The following is a 17,934-nucleotide window of genomic DNA, read 5'->3' on the forward strand; positions in this document are numbered from 1 at the left end:
AGGTGGAATGGTTTCAGTCCCATAATGTTGTTTATTCCAGGTGGAGTGGTTTCAGTCCCATAATGTTGTTTATTCCAGGTGGAATGGTTTCAGTCCCATAATGTTGTTTATTCCAGGTGGAGTGGTTTCAGTCTCATACTGCTCTCTATTCCAGGTGGAATGGTTTCAGTCCCATAATGTTGTTTATTCCAGGTGGAGTGGTTTCAGTCTCATACTGCTCTCTATTCCAGGTGGAATGGTTTCAGTCCCATAATGTTGTTTATTCCAGGTGGAGTGGTTTCAGTCTCATACTGCTCTCTATTCCAGGTGGAGTTGTTTCAGTCCCATAATGTTGTTTATTCCAGGTGGAATGGTTTCAGTCTCATAATGTTCTTTATTCCAGGTGGAGTGGTTTCAGTCTCATAATGTTGTTTATTCCAGGTGGAATGGTTTCAGTCTCATAATGTTGTTTATTCCAGGTGGAATGGTTTCAGTCCCATAATGTTGTTTATTCCAGGTGGAATGGTTTCAGTCCCATAATGTTGTTTATTCCAGGTGGAGTGGTTTCAGTCTCATAATGTTGTTTATTCCAGGTGGAATGGTTTCAGTCTCATAATGTTCTTTATTCCAGGTGGAGTTGTTTCAGTCCCATAATGTTGTTTATTCCAGGTGGAATGGTTTCAGTCCCATAATGTTGTTTATTCCAGGTGGAATGGTTTCATTCTCATAATGTTGTTTATTCCAGGTGGAATGGTTTCAGTCTCATAATGTTCTTTATTCCAGGTGGAGTGGTTTCAGTCTCATAATGTTGTTTATTCCAGGTGGAGTGGTTTCAGTCTCATACTGCTCTCTATTCCAGGTGGAATGGTTTCAGTCCCATATTGTTGTTTATTCCAGGTGGAGTGGTTTCAGTCCCATAATGTTGTTTATTCCAGGTGGAATGGTTTCAGTCCCATAATGTTGTTTATTCCAGGTGGAGTGGTTTCAGTCCCATAATGTTGTTTATTCCAGGTGGAATGGTTTCAGTCCCATAATGTTGTTTATTCCAGGTGGAGTGGTTTCAGTCCCATAATGTTGTTTATTCCAGGTGGAATGGTTTCAGTCCCATAATGTTGTTTATTCCAGGTGGTTTCAGTCCCATAATGTTGTTTATTCCAGGTGGAGTGGTTTCAGTCCCATAATGTTGTTTATTCCAGGTGGAATGGTTTCAGTCCCATAATGTTGTTTATTCCAGGTGGTTTCAGTCTCATAATGTTGTTTATTCCAGGTGGAGTGGTTTCAGTCCCATAATGTTGTTGGCAGAATACTTGAGATATACAAGATGGGGGCGTACACTTTTTTTGGATTACTTCATGGAGCAACAATAACAGCATTTAAAAAAATTCAAACTGACCCCCCTGCAACAGGACAAAGACATGTTATGAGACCCCTGTCTCCTCGAGGACGAAGACGGTATCGACAAGTTTTGGTCGAAAATCCTCTGCGTTACACCCAACAGTACCTAACCCGGTAACTCTCAGTGTAATGGATACCACCTTCTTTGAGTTAAATCACATTATCTGGTGTAACAATCTATAGCTAAGTCTGTGGAGGGAGGGAGGGGGGACGGCGGTCTTGGAAAAAAATTAACTATGATGAAATGAATGGATCACACACTAATAAAAATCAAAAATCCTAAATGGACGTTGTGATGTGTAGAATATCATGGGTAAGGTAGAATGTTGCAAATGAGTGGACCATGATCTTTTGAGCTAGTTTTCTGCCTTACGTGTGTATGACTGTTATTAATATGATGATGTATTTCTCATGTCTACATCTGTTTATGTACGTGCTTAAAAAATAATTACAATTTTAGAAATTAACGCATGTTTTGTATATTTAAACATTTGTCTTTCTAAAACATTTACAATTGACCCTATTTGATAACGTTGTGATGTGGAACTACAAGTTCACTCTGTTGGGACTACAAGTTCCATCGGCCCTTAGTCTAGTTAAGTAATTCTGCTGCTGGTCGACCAAGCATGTTCACTCTGTTGGTGTGTTGACGTGAACTCTCCTCGCAGTTCCCGGGAGCAGCGCACAGGTACAAATATATTCGTTATAAACATTGTTTATTGATATAAACGGGGATAACATAATTTATAATTGTATAGCATGACCAACACCAACGTGTGTAAGTTAGTGGTGTGCATGAAATATCGTACCTTGCTATCTAATTTAGTGACCGCACAACGACGTTACATAACTTCTTGTTTGGTAACATCCATGTGCCCGCTAGTTCATGTCCATTCATGCAAGTTAGCAGTAACTTTTGTATATAGCTTTGCATGCAAGTTATCCGTAAATTAGTTCCTGCCTGTTACAAATTGCAAGACATGTCAACACTGTTAATTGAAAAATGTGAAAGTTAGCTACCTAGTTAATTAGCTAGCTAACTGACGTTACGTCACAGATACATCGACTTTGGTTACATAGTTGATCCGCCCATAGTGCGTGTAGAAACTGATCACTGTCCTCTATTTGGTCTCCTTGTCGTTCTCTATCTGCCCCCCTGTCCGTCTCTGTCCCCCTTTCCCTCTCGATCTGTCCCGTTTCTGTCTCTGCCACTGTCTCTCTCTGTCTCCTTTCCCTCTCCTACCCCTGTCCCTCTCTATCCACTGTCCCTCTCTCTCTGTCTCTCTGTCCGTCTCGCTCTATCCCGTTTCTGTCTCTCTCCTACCACAGTCCCTCTCCATTTGTCTCTCTGTCTCATTTCCCTCTCCTACCCCTGTCCCTCTCCATTTGTCTCTCTGTCTATCCCTTGTTCAGAAGCACACCACCACCATGCCCGAGGGTCCAGAGTTACACTTGGCCAGTCTGTTTGTCAACAGGATGTGTGGGGGGGTGGTGTTCACCGGCCCAGTACGAAAATCAGAGGTCAGTAAGAACCCTGAGGTCTCCTTCTCCTGCCCGGCATACACCATCATCGCCACCTCCAGAGGCAAGGAGGTTCGCCTCACTCTAACCCCCAAGGAGAGTGACTCTGCCCTGGGGAGATGCAGGCGGTAGGTAACCTAGAAGTTCGAGGCCGAATAGTCGCCACAAGGTTACTGGTTCAATGTTACAGTTTTTTTTTTTGTGGTGGTGGACCAAAAAATATGAAGTTACTTTGAAAGATGGACAACTAAGTACCATTCTGTTGTCAGGGTGAAGGCAGGTCAGGCCAACCAGGTCCAGACTATGGACATCGTCTTCCGTTTCGGAATGTCTGGATTCTTCCGTTTCACCACGGAGGCGGAGCTTCCTAAACATTCCCACCTGCGGTTCTACACCAACGAGAAGCCCTGTAAGGTTCTGAGCTTTGTGGACACACGCCGCTTTGGCAGCTGGCAACCCAACGGGACCTGGCAAGCCAACCGAGGGCCCTGTATCATGTTTGAGTACCTGAGCTACAGGTAGCCATTTTTCAAACTCCAGAAACTAATAGAAGATGAAATGGACCAGCATTACACAGTGGGATTGGCTACTATTAGAACAACAGGGGTATAGTGCCAAAAATCGGCATTAAACCGTCTATTCTAAATCATCTGTTCTTGTTTGTCGTCTACAAATCCTCCCACCATTTTGTAGAGGATGGGCCTATATGATCGCTGTTCTACATTGCTGTACGTCGTTTCTGTTCCAGGGAGAACGTCCTGTCCCACCTGGCCGACAGAGCGTTCGACCGGCCCATCTGTGAGGCTCTGTTGAACCAGAAGTACTTTAACGGCATCGGCAACTACCTGAGAGCAGAGATCCTCTTTAGGTGACCCGCATCAATCACATTGCCCCAACATCTATGTTAACCGGGATTTAGACTGTGATATTGTTTTAGTAGTAGAACCATGTGATGGTCAGCTATTGTGAGTCATAAAAACGAAACTACCAACACCATTGTTGTACAAGCACATTTTCCAGCTATGACATTACTTTCCTTCTCTGATGAGTAAAAATTCCCTAGAACTCTTCGTCCTTGTGAGAAACAGACTACAGAAACAACTTCTTCTGATATAATGAGCGTTAATTGAGTTACTCTTTCTTTCAGATTAAACATCCCTCCCTTTGTGAAGGCTCGGACGGTTCTGGAAGGACTTCAAACACATCTGTCTGACGAGGACCGGAAGTCAGTTGTTAAAGAGGAGATCACAGACACCGAGGTCAAAGTGGAGGTCACAGACACCGAGATCAAAGAGGAGGTCACAGACAGAGAAGTGAGAGGGCAGGCCAGGCCCATTGCATGCTTCACTCCCTGGCTCTTTCCCATTGTGTCCTCTATACTTCCCTCGCTTCTCATTGAAGGAGAAGATCCAAAGGCAAAGAACCCTTTACTACGCCGATGGCGCGATGCTACGCGGTAGAGCGCGCTACTAGGCGCTGATAGCTACGCGGTAGAGCCGATAGCGGTAGAGCCGATGGCGCGATGCTACGCGGTAGAGCCGATGGCGCGATGCTACGCGGTAGAGCCGATGGCGCGATGCTACGCGGTAGAGCCGATGGCGCGATGCTACGCGGTAGAGCCGATGGCGCGATGCTACGCGGTAGAGCCGATGGCGCGATGCTACGCGGTAGAGCCGATGGCGCGATGCTACGCGGTAGAGCCGATGGCGCGATGCTACGCGGTAGAGCCGATGGCGCGATGCTACGCGGTAGAGCCGATGGCGCGATGCTACGCGGTAGAGCCGATGGCGGTAGAGCCGATGGCGGTAGAGCCGATGGCGGTAGAGCCGATGGCGCGATGCTACGCGGTAGAGCCGATGGCGCGATGCTACGCGGTAGAGCCGATGGCGGTAGAGCCGATGGCGCGATGCTACGCGGTATGGCGCGATGCTACGCGGTATGGCGCGATGCTACGCGGTATGGCGCGATGCTACGCGGTATGGCGCGATGCTACGCGGTATGGCGCGATGCTACGCGGTATGGCGCGATGCTACGCGGTATGGCGCGATGCTACGCGGTAGAGCCGATGGCGGTAGAGCCGATGGCGCGATGCTACGCGGTAGAGCCGATGGCGCGATGCTACGCGGTATGGCGCGATGCTACGCGGTATGGCGCGATGCTACGCGGTATGGCGCGATGCTACGCGGTATGGCGTGATGCTACGCGGTATGGCGCGATGCTACGCGGTATGGCGCGATGCTACGCGGTATGGCGCGATGCTACGCGGTAGAGCCGATGGCGCGATGCTACGCGGTAGAGCCGATGGCGGTAGAGCCGATGGCGCGATGCTACGCGGTAGAGCCGATGGCGCGATGCTACGCGGTAGAGCCGATGGCGCGATGCTACGCGGTAGAGCCGATGGCGCGATGCTACGCGGTAGAGCCGATGGCGCGATGCTACGCGGTAGAGCCGATGGCGCGATGCTACGCGGTAGAGCCGATGGCGCGATGCTACGCGGTAGAGCCGATGGCGCGATGCTACGCGGTAGAGCCGATGGCGCGATGCTACGCGGTAGAGCCGATAGCGGTAGAGCCGATGGCGCGATGCTACGCGGTAGAGCCGATGGCGCGATGCTACGCGGTAGAGCCGATGGCGCGATGCTACGCGGTAGAGCCGATGGCGCGATGCTACGCGGTAGAGCCGATGGCGCGATGCTACGCGGTAGAGCCGATGGCGCGATGCTACGCGGTAGAGCCGATGGCGCGATGCTACGCGGTAGAGCCGATGGCCGATGCTACGCGGTAGAGCCGATGGCGCGATGCTACGCGGTAGAGCCGATGGCGGTAGAGCCGATGGCGCGATGCTACGCGGTAGAGCCGATGGCGGTAGAGCCGATGGCGCGATGCTACGCGGTAGAGCCGATGGCGGTAGAGCCGATGGCGCGATGCTACGCGGTAGAGCCGATGGCGCGATGCTACGCGGTAGAGCCGATGGCGCGATGCTACGCGGTAGAGCCGATGGCGCGATGCTACGCGGTAGAGCCGATGGCGGTAGAGCCGATGGCGCGATGCTACGCGGTATGGCGCGATGCTACGCGGTATGGCGCGATGCTACGCGGTAGAGCCGATGGCGCGATGCTACGCGGTAGAGCCGATGGCGCGATGCTACGCGGTAGAGCCGATGGCGCGATGCTACGCGGTAGAGCCGATGGCGCGATGCTACGCGGTAGAGCCGATGGCGCGATGCTACGCGGTAGAGCCGATGGCGCGATGCTACGCGGTATGGCGCGATGCTACGCGGTAGAGCCGATGGCGCGATGCTACGCGGTAGTCTTTCTGTTATTCATATTCAACTAACTACTGTTTCCTGTGTTGATCAGATATCAGACAGAGCTGCTGTGAAAGAGGATGAGACCCCTGACCTGCTCCGTCTCTGTCACACAGTACCTCTGGAGGTCATCAAGTTAGGTACAATAAATACTCACAGTTTTCCATTTAACTATCAAGTTGTGTACAGTATCGCTCCGCTGTACAATATAATTTTGCTGTTGTGAAGTTGGGTGCAACGATCACTCATAGAAATGACCCTAACTGGCTTGTTAAACCCAACCTATTACAAGTCTCAATTTCCTGACAGACACACTAGTCATTTTACGTGAGAACCAACCCACCAACGTTATGAATCAACAGCTCTTGGACCAAAGGAAAGAGATTGGTAATGTAGAAGTCATAGTGGCCTCATTTTAATTTCCTGTTCTGACATCTATTGTTTCAACTCCAGGCTTCCTTCCCATGTATATCACCCTGTTCTCTACAGCAGGGATCTGCAACTAGATTCATGTATATCACCCTGTTCTCTACAGCAGGGATCTGCAACTAGATTCATGTATAACGCCCTGTTCTCTACAGCAGGGATCTGCAACTAGATTCATGTATATCACCCTATTTTCTACAGCAGGGATCTGCAACTAGATTCATGTATATCACCCTATTTTCTACAGCAGGGATCTGAAACTAGATTCATGTATATCACCCTATTTTCTACAGCAGGGATCTGCAACTAGATTCATGTATATCACCCTATTTTCTACAGCAGGGATCTGAAACTAGATTCATGTATAACACCCTATTTTCTACAGCAGGGATCTGCAACTAGATTCAGCTGGGGGATCTTTTTTGGGGGGGCAGATTTATAGCTTATGTCATGTTATTCACAGACAGTTTGCGGTTTTCAAAGCTAATTTACTGTAATTCATTTTTTTTTTTTTTGCCATGGCTTATGACGTGTTAATATACTATCTGGGGGGGGATATGAGCTTTAGGGGGCCCCTAACCCCCCCCAAACATTTTTTTGGGGGGAAGAATGTCCTTTTATGAAGTCGCCAGTGCTGACCGCCACGGCTAATAACATTTCCAGAGGAAACACTGGTGTTCCCTCCTGTATGATGACCTGTATTAGGTGGTAAAGCTTACGTTTCCTCTCTGTTTTCGTTTAATGTTGGTTCGTGATATGAACTATACTGTTGGAATACAATACTAGTAAAGAACAAGAAGGCCCTTGCGCTATTAAAGTCCCACAATTCCCTGCTTTATTGACGTTTCAATCCCAAACGGATCTTCGTCGGATCAAACACACGGAGTGTTCACATCCCACCTCACATGACCATGACGTATTGTTGGGTGGTGAAAAACAATGTGTATCTCTAATCATTTGATATCAATGAGACGGGCAGATGTAGTAGTTACAGACAATATATAAACTCAGCAACAAAAAAAAAGAAACGTCCCTTTTTTCACGACCCTGTCTTTCAAAGATAATTCGTAAAAATCCAAATAACTTCACAGATCTTCGTTGTAAAGGGTTTAAACACTGTTTCCCATGCTTGATCAATGACCCATAAACAATTAATGAAGATGCACCTGTGGAGCGGTCGTTAGGACACTAACAGCTTACAGACGGTAGGCAATTAAGGTCACTGTTATGAAAACTTAGGACACTAAAGAGGCCTTTCTACTGACTCTGAATAACACCAAAAGAAAGATGCCCAGGGTGACTGCTCATCTGTGTGAACGTGCCTTAGACATGCTGCAAGGAGGCATGAGGACTGCAGATGTGGCCAGGGCAATAAATTGCAATATCCGTACTGTGAGACGCCTAAGACAGCGCTACAGGGAGACAGGACGGACAGCTGATCGTCCTCGCAGTGGCAGACCACATGTAACAACACCTGCACAGGATCGGTACATCCGAACATCACACCTGCGGGACAGGTAGAGGATGGCAACAACAACTGCCCGAGTTACACCAGGAACGCACAATCCCTCCATCAGTGCTCAGACTGTCCGCAATAGGCTGAGAGAGGCTGGACTGAGGGCTTGTAGGCCTGTTGTAAAGCAGGTCCTCACCAGACATCACCGGCAACAACGTCGCCTATGGGCACAAACCCACAGTCGCTGGACCAGACAGGACTGGCAAAAAGTGCTCTTCACTGACGAGTCTCGGTTTTGTCTCATCGGGGGTGATGGTCGGACTCACGTTTATCGTCGAAGGAATGAGCGTTACACCGAGGCCTGTACTCTGGAGCGGGATCGATTTGGAGGTGGAGGGTCCGTCATGGTCTGGGGCGGTGTGTCACAGTATCATCGGACTGAGCTTGCTGTCATTGCAGGCAATCTCAACGCTGTGCGTTACAGGGAAGACATCCTCCTCCCTCATGTGGTACCCTTCCTGCAGGCTCATCCTGACATGACCCTCCAGCATGACAATGCCACCAGCCATACTGCTCGTTCTGTGCTTGATTTCCTGCAAGACAGGAATGTCAGTGTTCTGCCATGGCCAGCGAAGAGCCCGGATCTCAATCCCATTGAGCACACCTGGAACCTGTTGGATCGGAGGGTGAGGGCTAGGGCCAATCCCCCCCAGAAATGTCCGGGAACTTGCAGGTGCCTTGGTGGAAGAGTGGGGTAACATCTCACAGCAAGAACTGGCAAATCTGGTGCAGTCCATGAGGAGGAGATGCACTGCAGTAATTAATGCAGCTGGTGGCCACACCAGATACTGACTGTTACTTTTGATTTGGACCCCCCCCCCCCTTTGTTCAGGGACACATTATTCCATTTCTGTTAGTCACATGTCTGTGGAACTTGTTCATGTCTCAGTTGTTGAATCGTGTTATGTTCATACAAATATTTACACATGTTAAGTTTGCTGAAAATAAACGCAGTTGACAGTGAGAGGACGTTTCTTTTTTTGCTCAGTTTATCTACAAGATGGCCAAGTAGGAATGTGAGCACTCAGTTTGTTTGTTTGACCTGACAAAGATCAGTTTTGGGTGGAAACGTCAGTGAAGCAGTGAATTGGGGGCTTTAACAGTGTGAGGGCCTTCTTGTTCTATACTAGTATTCTTCATTAGCCCTGCACCTGTGTTAAGGATGTGCGTATGACCACAATTTTTTTAATATAAAATACAATACAATGTTTCAGAGCCTTGCTCATTTCCTGTCTTTTTGAATAGAACGGTTCCATTCAGGCTACTGTTCTATTCTAGGATTCCTTCCCTGTATTGTTTTTTTATTTATTTATTTTACCAGGTAAGTTGACTGAGAACACGTTCTCATTTGCAGCAACGACCTGGGGAATAGTTACAGGGGAGAGGAAGGGGATGAATGAGCCAATTGTAAACTGGGGATTATTAGGTGACCATGATGGTTTGAGGGCCAGATTGGGAATTTAGCCAGGACACCGTGGGTTAACACCCCTACTCTTACGATAAGTGCCATGGGATCTTTAATGACCGGAGAGAACGGTTACGACCCAGAGAATAAGGCTGTATTTTATTAACGGTTACGACCCAGAGAATAAGGCTGTATTTTATTAACGGTTACGACCCAGAGAATAAGGCTGTATTTTATTAACGGTTACGACCCAGAGAATAAGGCTGTATTTTATTAACGGTTACGACCCAGAGAATAAGGCTGTATTTTATTAACGGTTACGACCCAGAGAATAAGGCTGTATTTTATTAACGGTTACGACCCAGAGAATAAGGCTGTATTTTATTAACGGTTACGACCCAGAGAATAAGGCTGTATTTTATTAACGGTTACGACCCAGAGAATAAGGCTGTATTTTATTAACGGTTACGACCCAGAGAATAAGGCTGTATTTTATTAACGGTTACGACCCAGAGAATAAGGCTGTATTTTATTAACGGTTACGACCCAGAGAATAAGGCTCTATTTTATTAACGGTTACGACCCAGAGAATAAGGCTCTATTTTATTAACGGTTACGACCCAGAGAATAAGGCTCTATTTTATTAACGGTTACGACCCAGAGAATAAGGCTCTATTTTATTAACGGTTACGACCCAGAGAATAAGGCTCTATTTTATTAACGGTTACGACCCAGAGAATAAGGCTCTATTTTATTAACGGTTACGACCCAGAGAATAAGGCTCTATTTTATTAACGGTTACGACCCAGAGAATAAGGCTCTATTTTATTAACGGTTACGACCCAGAGAATAAGGCTCTATTTTATTAACGGTTACGACCCAGAGAATAAGGCTATATTTTATTAACGGTTACGACCCAGAGAATAAAGCTATATTTTATTAACGGTTACGACCCAGAGAATAAGGCTATTTTCTTAATGTTTTGTGTTATTAGGTGGTAAAGGTTACGACCCAGAGAAAATGGACTACACTGACTTTAAAGCGTGGCTCCAGTGTTACTATGTGAAGGGGATGAAGTCTGTAAGAGATCACAACGGGAGAACTATGTGGTTCAAGGTGAACACACACACACACACACACACACACCTTTTAGACAGCTCATGTAATGTGATTGTTTTGTCTGGTTTCAGGGAGACCCAGGTTCCATGGCTCCTAAAGGTGAGGCACTAGCAGAGCCTAAAACAGAACCCTTCCACAATCCCAACAGTCTCTTACTCTTGTTAGTAGTGAACAAGACCACATGCCGTTCCTAAGAAACTCACTGACGGTATAGAATGCATCAGTAATACCAGTCAAAGTCATTGGATTGATCTCTTCTCGTCGTCTAGATGCCATATCTCCCAAAACAAAGATGACCGTGAAGAAAGAGGATGACCATGATTATAAAGGGGGGAAAGAGGTGAGTTGAGATTGTCTCCCCAGCTACTTTAACTGTACAGTTAAAAAACATGAGCACGCCTCCCATCTCATCCCTCGTCAGGTAAAGAAGGCGCGCTCTGAGAGCACGATGAAGCCAAAATACAAAAAGGAAACAGTGGTGAAAAAGAAAGTCCCTCAGAGACGAGCAGGAAGGAGGAAGTGAAAGTAAACTCCTCAGCAGGAGAGAACCAGTACAGAGACCAATGAGGTGAGAAGCTTTTTTGATAGTTTGTCCTTCAACTTTGCCTGCGTCATGTGATTTGTAATGATTATGAATCCTCCTGTGTTCCTGTGTTCCAGAGTGGAGTGGGAGAGGGACCAGAAACCGTGCCAGACAGAAGAAGAATATTGTCCGTTTTTATGCAGGAAACAAATGTGTATTTTAATTTTTTTGCTTTCAATCCAGAAGCTGCAGACACAGAGCTAGTACTGAATGGCCCCATTTTTTAACTGTCCATGATATATGTTCTATGCAAGAGAAATCCCCCTTTTTATGTACCGTGTAATAAATGTTTGATATCATTTTGGTCTGCTTGCTTTGAGTGCTGTGTGACACAAAGGAACATTGAGAGCTGTTTTTAAAGTAATATAAATCATTTATTTACTTATTTCTTAAATCTGTGCTTCATTAGCAGCATACCACCCTGCATACCACTGCTGGCTTGCTTCTGAAGCTAAGCAGGGTTGGTCCTGGTCAGTCCCTGGATGGGAGACCAGATGCTGCTGGAAGTGGTATTGGAGGGCCAGTAGGAGGCACTCTTTCCTCTGGTCTAAAAAATATCCCAATGCCCCAGGGCAGTGATTGGGGACACTGCCCTGTGTAGGGTGCCGTCTTTCGGATGGGACGTTAAACGGGTGTCCTGACTCTCTGAGGTCATTAAAGATCCCATGGCACTTATCGTAAGAGTAGGGGTGTTAACCCCGGTGTCCTGGCTAAACTCCCAATCTGGCCCTCAAACCATCATGGTCACCTAATAATCCCCAGTTTACAATTGGCTCATTCATCCCCCTCCTCTCCCCTGTAACTATTCCCCAGGTCGTTGCTGCAAATGAGAACGTGTTCTCAGTCAACTTACCTGGTAAAATAACGGTAAAATAAAAATAATAAAATAAAAAAAAATTACGGATTTATAGCCTTTCATGCAGCATAGCAACAGCAGGATATTGGTTGTAATTTCCGGGACCACCCATGCGTAAACATTTATTCATGACTAAGTCGCTTTGGATAAAAGCTTCTGCTAAATCGTTTCTAGAAAGGCCCAACCTCTTTCCCTCTTTGGTGTGTAGTCAATATTGGACCTGACCTCAACTTCCCCCAAAATGGTTTATTAATACATTTTCAAGTTCCTGTGCACTCTCCTCAAACAATAGCATGGTATTATTTGACTGTAATAGCTACTGTAAATTGGACAGTGCAGTTAAATTAACAAGAATTTAAGTTTTCTGCCCATATCAGGTATGTCCTGGGAAATGTTATTGACTTAAAACCTCATGCTAATCGGGGGGGACTTGATCCAGTAGAGATTAATGCAAATGTCACTGAAATATCAACTAATTTGAATCATTGTAAATGTTTAGACTTTGGGAGTACTTTTTTAGTGTTGCTGACCATGTGATAGGTTTACAAATCAAATGCCCACTGGACCGTGAAAAACAAGTAAGTTAACCTTTATTGTAATTTAGATTCGTTTGTTGTTAGATAACATACTGTAGCTACCTCAACCAATGTCTGTAATTTCACAACAATTGCTAGCTAGCAGGCTCAGTTAAATACACATCCACCTAGATATAGCCACGTCTCATACTCACGTCATGAGATTTGTAAATGCAAGAGGAATATAATATGAATTGAAAGGAGTTTCCCTTCTCCCCATTTAGTTTCTGGTGCAGCACAGACCTTATCCAGATGGTGGGACAAAGGCATTTCCTAACAGACCTGCTAGCTTTCTTTGTTGTTACTTTTAAGGTTGGAACCAACACGCAACAGTGCCTCTGGCAGGAAGAGAAGCAAGAATAATGTGTCCACCAGCTCAGGGACAAGCTACACTATTCACAGCCCTGTCTAATGTAAATACATTGTATTGTTTAAAACATTTACAAATAAAAGGAAATGTATGTTTTTAACATTTATTTGTGTTAGCGATAATTCCCTAAGTTTATATCATTAAGCCTTTATGAATGACCGAAGAGGTCTGACTTTAAATTAAGTAGAGCGTCATGAGTCTTTATAAATGTCTTATGAATGACCGAAGGGGTCTCACTCCAAACTAAGTATTACAGGACACGACATAGTGTCAATTAAATAGCTGATTAACTTTATGAAGGTTCTCTGATGATCCACAGGTTACAGTAGGGTGTGAGAGGTATTTAAATCGGTTAATGGACCTGCGTGTGTGTCAGAACCAAGATGATTTGGAGCAGTCCAACCTGAGTATACCTCACCGAGTGTTCCTCTTCTGTTCCCATGGAGACCAGGGCTTGAAATAATAAAGTGTATTTTTTCTGGAACCAAGTTACATGTTCCTCAGTACACAAACACATCAATAACTATCCATGGAGCTGGACCCAGTCAGGTCTTTAACAGAACAATATAACTATCCATGGTGCTGGGTCCAGTCAGGTCTTTAACAGAACTATATAACTATCCATGGTGCTGGGCCCAGTCAGGTCTTTAACAGAACTATATAACTATCCATGGTGCTGGGCCCAGTCAGGTCTTTAACAGAACTATATAACTATCCATGGTGCTGGGCCCAGTCAGGTCTTTACCAGAACTATATAACTATCCATGGTGCTGGGCCCAGTCAGGTCTTTAACAGAACTATCCATGGTGCTGGACCCAGTCAGGTCTTTAACAGAACTATATAACTATCCATGGTGCTGGACCCAGTCAGGTCTTTAACAGAACAATATAACTATCCATGGTGCTGGACCCAGTCAGGTCTTTAACAGAACAATATAACTATCCATGGTGCTGGTCCAGTCAGGTCTTTAACAGAACAATATAACTATCCATGGTGCTGGACCCAGTCAGGTCTTTAACAGAACTATATAACTATCCATGGTGCTGGACCCAGTCAGGTCTTTAACAGAACAATATAACTATCCATGGTGCTGGACCCAGTCAGGTCTTTAACAGAACAATATAACTATCCATGGTGCTGGACCCAGTCAGGTCTTTAACAGAACAATATAACTATCCATGGTGCTGGACCCAGTCAGGTCTTTAACAGAACAATATAACTATCCATGGTGCTGGACCCAGTCAGGTCTTTAACAGAACTATATAACTATCCATGGTGCTGGACCCAGTCAGGTCTTTAACAGAACTATATAACTATCCATGGTACTGGACCCAGTCAGGTCTTTAACAGAACAATATAACTATCCATGGTGCTGGACCCAGTCAGGTCTTTAACAGAACAATATAACTATCCATGGTGCTGGACCCAGTCAGGTCTTTAACAGAACAATATAACTATCCATGGTGCTGGACCCAGTCAGGTCTTTAACAGAACTATATAACTATCCATGGTGCTGGACCCAGTCAGGTCTTTAACAGAACAATATAACTATCCATGGTGCTGGGCCCAGTCAGGTCTTTAACAGAACTATCCATGGTGCTGGACCCAGTCAGGTCTTTAACAGAACTATATAACTATCCATGGTGCTGGGCCCAGTCAGGTCTTTAACAGAACAATATAACTATCCATGGTGCTGGACCCAGTCAGGTCTTTAACAGAACAATATAACTATCCATGGTGCTGGGCCCAGTCAGGTCTTTAACAGAACAATATAACTATCCATGGAGCTGGGCCCAGTCAGGTCTTTAACAGAACAATATAACTATCCATGGTGCTGGACCCAGTCAGGTCTTTAACAGAACAATATAACTATCCATGGTGCTGGACCCAGTCAGGTCTTTAACAGAACTATATAACTATCCATGGTGCTGGACCCAGTCAGGTCTTTAACAGAACTATATAACTATCCATGGTGCTGGACCCAGTCAGGTCTTTAACAGAACTATATAACTATCCATGGTGCTGGGCCCAGTCAGGTCTTTAACAGAACAATATAACTATCCATGGTGCTGGGCCCAGTCAGGTCTTTAACAGAACTATATAACTATCCATGGTGCTGGGCCCAGTCAGGTCTTTAACAGAACAATATAACTATCCATGGTAACCTTCCCATTTCCACAATTAATCTCCTTAAAATTAGAATTTAAACCTCACCGTAACTAGGCCAAGTCTGATGCGTTGGTGTACCAGACCTTTCACACTCATTCACACTCACTTTAGAGAACACGTCACCCTTTATAAAGCTTTTATCATATTCCACAGTGGGCGATGACACATTTGACACGGCTGATTTTCAGTTATGCCACATTAATGAAACCGTTATAGATGCTACGTAACACATTTATGCAGTGCTTATGAAGCCTTTACAAGCTGAACGTAATTTACAGGGACACATTTACGTTCAGACCAGCATCTAAATCATTTTTTACTTCAGGTACAGTAGAAGGGACACAATCTGGAAGGGACTGAAGCTGACAGAGATTCCGGAGGCTGTGATTGGTGCAGGACGAGAGGGATCCACTCGCTCCAGTAGATCACAGCTGAGGGTGAGGACGAATGAGAAGAGGGTTCAGTGGTTGAAAACAGATATGAAAACAGATAAAAAAGATATACCACAAATATGAAAGACGCCTCGCTGACGGAGAGGGGAGGTTTACTACAACTTGGTCTAAAGCCACTTCAACAACCCTAACTGAAGGTGCTGTAGTTACTCACTGCCAAGCCTCGGCGATGGGGAAGCCTGTAGTGAGGTACGCCGTGACACTGCTGCCATGTGACTCATAGAGCCGTACCACCAGAGCATCCTTCCTGTCCTCCGCCTGTCGGGAGAGGAAAGGACCGTTGCAGTTTAGTTCACATTAGAAATATCGTGATTGAAAACAGACAGGAAATACAACAATCAGCAATGAAACAAGCAATTAAATCCAAAAGTTGCTGAACACCAAGTACTACAGTAAAGCAGACCCATTGGTCATCATCAGCCAGCTCGTCAGTATCGACACTAGTTGGTACCCGCCCAGGAAATGGCCCCTTGTCTAACCCCCACCTGCTATGACACAGCACATCATTTATTTACAGGAAGTTTTTTGGAAAACAAGAAAAGGGCTATTTCCTGGCAGGATACCCACCTGTTTGATGGTCTCCAGGATGACGGCTGCAGCGCTGACAGAGAAGGCGCTCCAGGCTGCAGTATGGGAGCCGGGGGCGTAGTCGGTCAGTCTCAGAGGGCTGTTGAGGTTGTAGGCCCATTGGATGACTGACGCTTCCTGGAAGGTTCCTGTAGCGCAGCAGGTAGCCTAGCGGTTAGAGAGCTGAGCCAGTAACCCGAAAGGTCGCTGGTTTGAATACCCAAGACGACAAGGTGAACAATCTGTCTGTGCCCTTGAGCAAGGCACTTCATGCTAATTTGCTCCAGGGTGCTGTACTACTATGACTGACCCTGTAAAACAACACCTATCATACTACTATGACTGACCCTGTAAAACAACACCTATCATACTACTATGACTGACCCTGTAAAACAACACCTATCATACTACTATGGCTGACCCTGTAAAACAACACCTATCATACTACTATGACTGACCCTGTAAAACAACACCTATCATACTACTATGACTGACCCTGTTAAACAACACCTATCATACTACTATGGCTGACCCTGTAAAACAACACCTATCATACTACTATGACCCTGTAAAACAACACCTATCATACTACTATGGCTGACCCTGTAAAACACCACCTATCATACTACTATGACCCTGTAAAACAACACCTATCATACTACTATGACTGACCCTGTAAAACACCTATCATACTACTATGACTGACCCTGTAAAACAACACCTATCATACTACTATGACTGACCCTGTAAAACAACACCTATCATACTACTATGACTGACCCTGTAAAACAACACCTATCATACTACTATGACTGACCCTGTAAAACAACACCTATCATACTACTATGACCCTGTAAAACAACACCTATCATACTACTATGACTGACCCTGTAAAACAACACCTATCATACTACTATGACCCTGTAAAACAACACCTATCATACTACTATGACTGACCCTGTAAAACAACACCTATCATACTACTATGGCTGACCCTGTAAAACAACACCTATCATACTACTATGACTGACCCTGTAAAACAACACCTATCATACTACTATGACTGACCCTGTACAACAACACCTATCATACTACTATGACCCTGTAAAACAACACCTATCATACTACTATGACTGACCCTGTACAACAACACCTATCATACTACTATGGCTGACCCTGTAAAACAACACCTATCATACTACTATGACTGACCCTGTAAACAACACCTATCATACTACTATGACTGACCCTGTAAAACAACACCTATCATACTACTATGACTGACCCTGTAAAACAACACCTATCATACTACTATGACTGACCCTGTAAACAACACCTATCATACTACTATGACTGACCCTGTAAAACAACACCTATCATACTACTATGACTGACCCTGTAAAACAACACCTATCATACTACTATGACTGACCCTGTACAACACCTATCATACTACTATGACTGACCCTGTAAAACAACACCTATCATACTACTATGACTGACCCTGTAAAACAACACCTATCATACTACTATGACCCTGTAAAACAACACCTATCATACTACTATGACTGACCCTGTAAAACAACACCTATCATACTACTATGACTGACCCTGTAAAACAACACCTATCATACTACTATGGCTGACCCTGTAAAACAACACCTATCATACTACTATGACCCTGTAAAACAACAC

At 45.4% G+C, this 17,934-nt stretch overlaps 2 protein-coding genes across 9 annotated transcripts in view; one reads left to right on the forward strand and one right to left on the reverse strand.

Annotated features, from left to right (window-relative positions):
• The first annotated feature begins 1,630 nt into the window (after nt 1-1,630).
• Nucleotides 1,631-13,157, forward strand: neil1 (nei-like DNA glycosylase 1). Of its 5 annotated transcripts, XM_055910029.1 has the most exons (11): nt 1,799-2,062; nt 2,704-3,023; nt 3,165-3,413; nt 3,644-3,763; nt 4,043-4,208; nt 6,254-6,341; nt 10,543-10,664; nt 10,739-10,766; nt 10,937-11,007; nt 11,089-11,235; nt 11,328-13,157. In XM_055910029.1, exons 2-10 carry the CDS (start codon nt 2,803-2,805, stop codon nt 11,188-11,190), a joined length of 1,167 nt encoding a protein of 388 aa, XP_055766004.1. In that variant the 5' UTR covers nt 1,799-2,062; nt 2,704-2,802; the 3' UTR covers nt 11,191-11,235; nt 11,328-13,157. The 5 variants fall into 5 exon arrangements, 3 of the variants coding, with proteins under 3 accessions (XP_055766007.1, XP_055766006.1, XP_055766004.1); XR_008757371.1 differs by having other exon boundaries at nt 1,639-2,062; nt 10,543-10,766; nt 12,994-13,157; XR_008757372.1 differs by lacking the exon at nt 10,739-10,766 and having other exon boundaries at nt 1,639-2,062; nt 12,994-13,157.
• Nucleotides 12,680-17,934, reverse strand: part of man2c1 (mannosidase, alpha, class 2C, member 1) — a 119,641-nt gene continuing 114,386 nt past the window's right edge. For all 4 annotated transcript variants that reach the window (XM_055910023.1, XM_055910024.1, XM_055910025.1 and 1 more), the window contains 3 exons: nt 16,240-16,388; nt 15,827-15,930; nt 12,680-15,651 (listed from right to left, as the gene is read on the reverse strand). In XM_055910023.1, the coding sequence (XP_055765998.1) occupies nt 15,537-15,651; nt 15,827-15,930; nt 16,240-16,388 (368 nt within the window). In that variant the 3' untranslated portion in view covers nt 12,680-15,536. The remainder of the gene's footprint in view (nt 15,652-15,826; nt 15,931-16,239; nt 16,389-17,934) is intronic.

Source organism: Salvelinus fontinalis, unplaced genomic scaffold (assembly GCF_029448725.1).
Source record: "Salvelinus fontinalis isolate EN_2023a unplaced genomic scaffold, ASM2944872v1 scaffold_0001, whole genome shotgun sequence".
NCBI classification, from domain to species: domain Eukaryota; kingdom Metazoa; phylum Chordata; class Actinopteri; order Salmoniformes; family Salmonidae; genus Salvelinus; species Salvelinus fontinalis.

Coding starts and splice junctions, on each gene's coding strand:
- neil1 (XM_055910029.1), top strand. CDS start 2,803: ATGCCCGAGGGTCCAGAGTTACACTTGGCCAGTCTGTTTGTCAACAGG. Junction 3,414..3,643: donor TTTGAGTACCTGAGCTACAG/GTAGCCATTTTT, acceptor TTTCTGTTCCAG/GGAGAACGTCCTGTCCCACC. Junction 4,209..6,253: donor AGGAGGTCACAGACAGAGAA/GTGAGAGGGCAG, acceptor TGTGTTGATCAG/ATATCAGACAGAGCTGCTGT.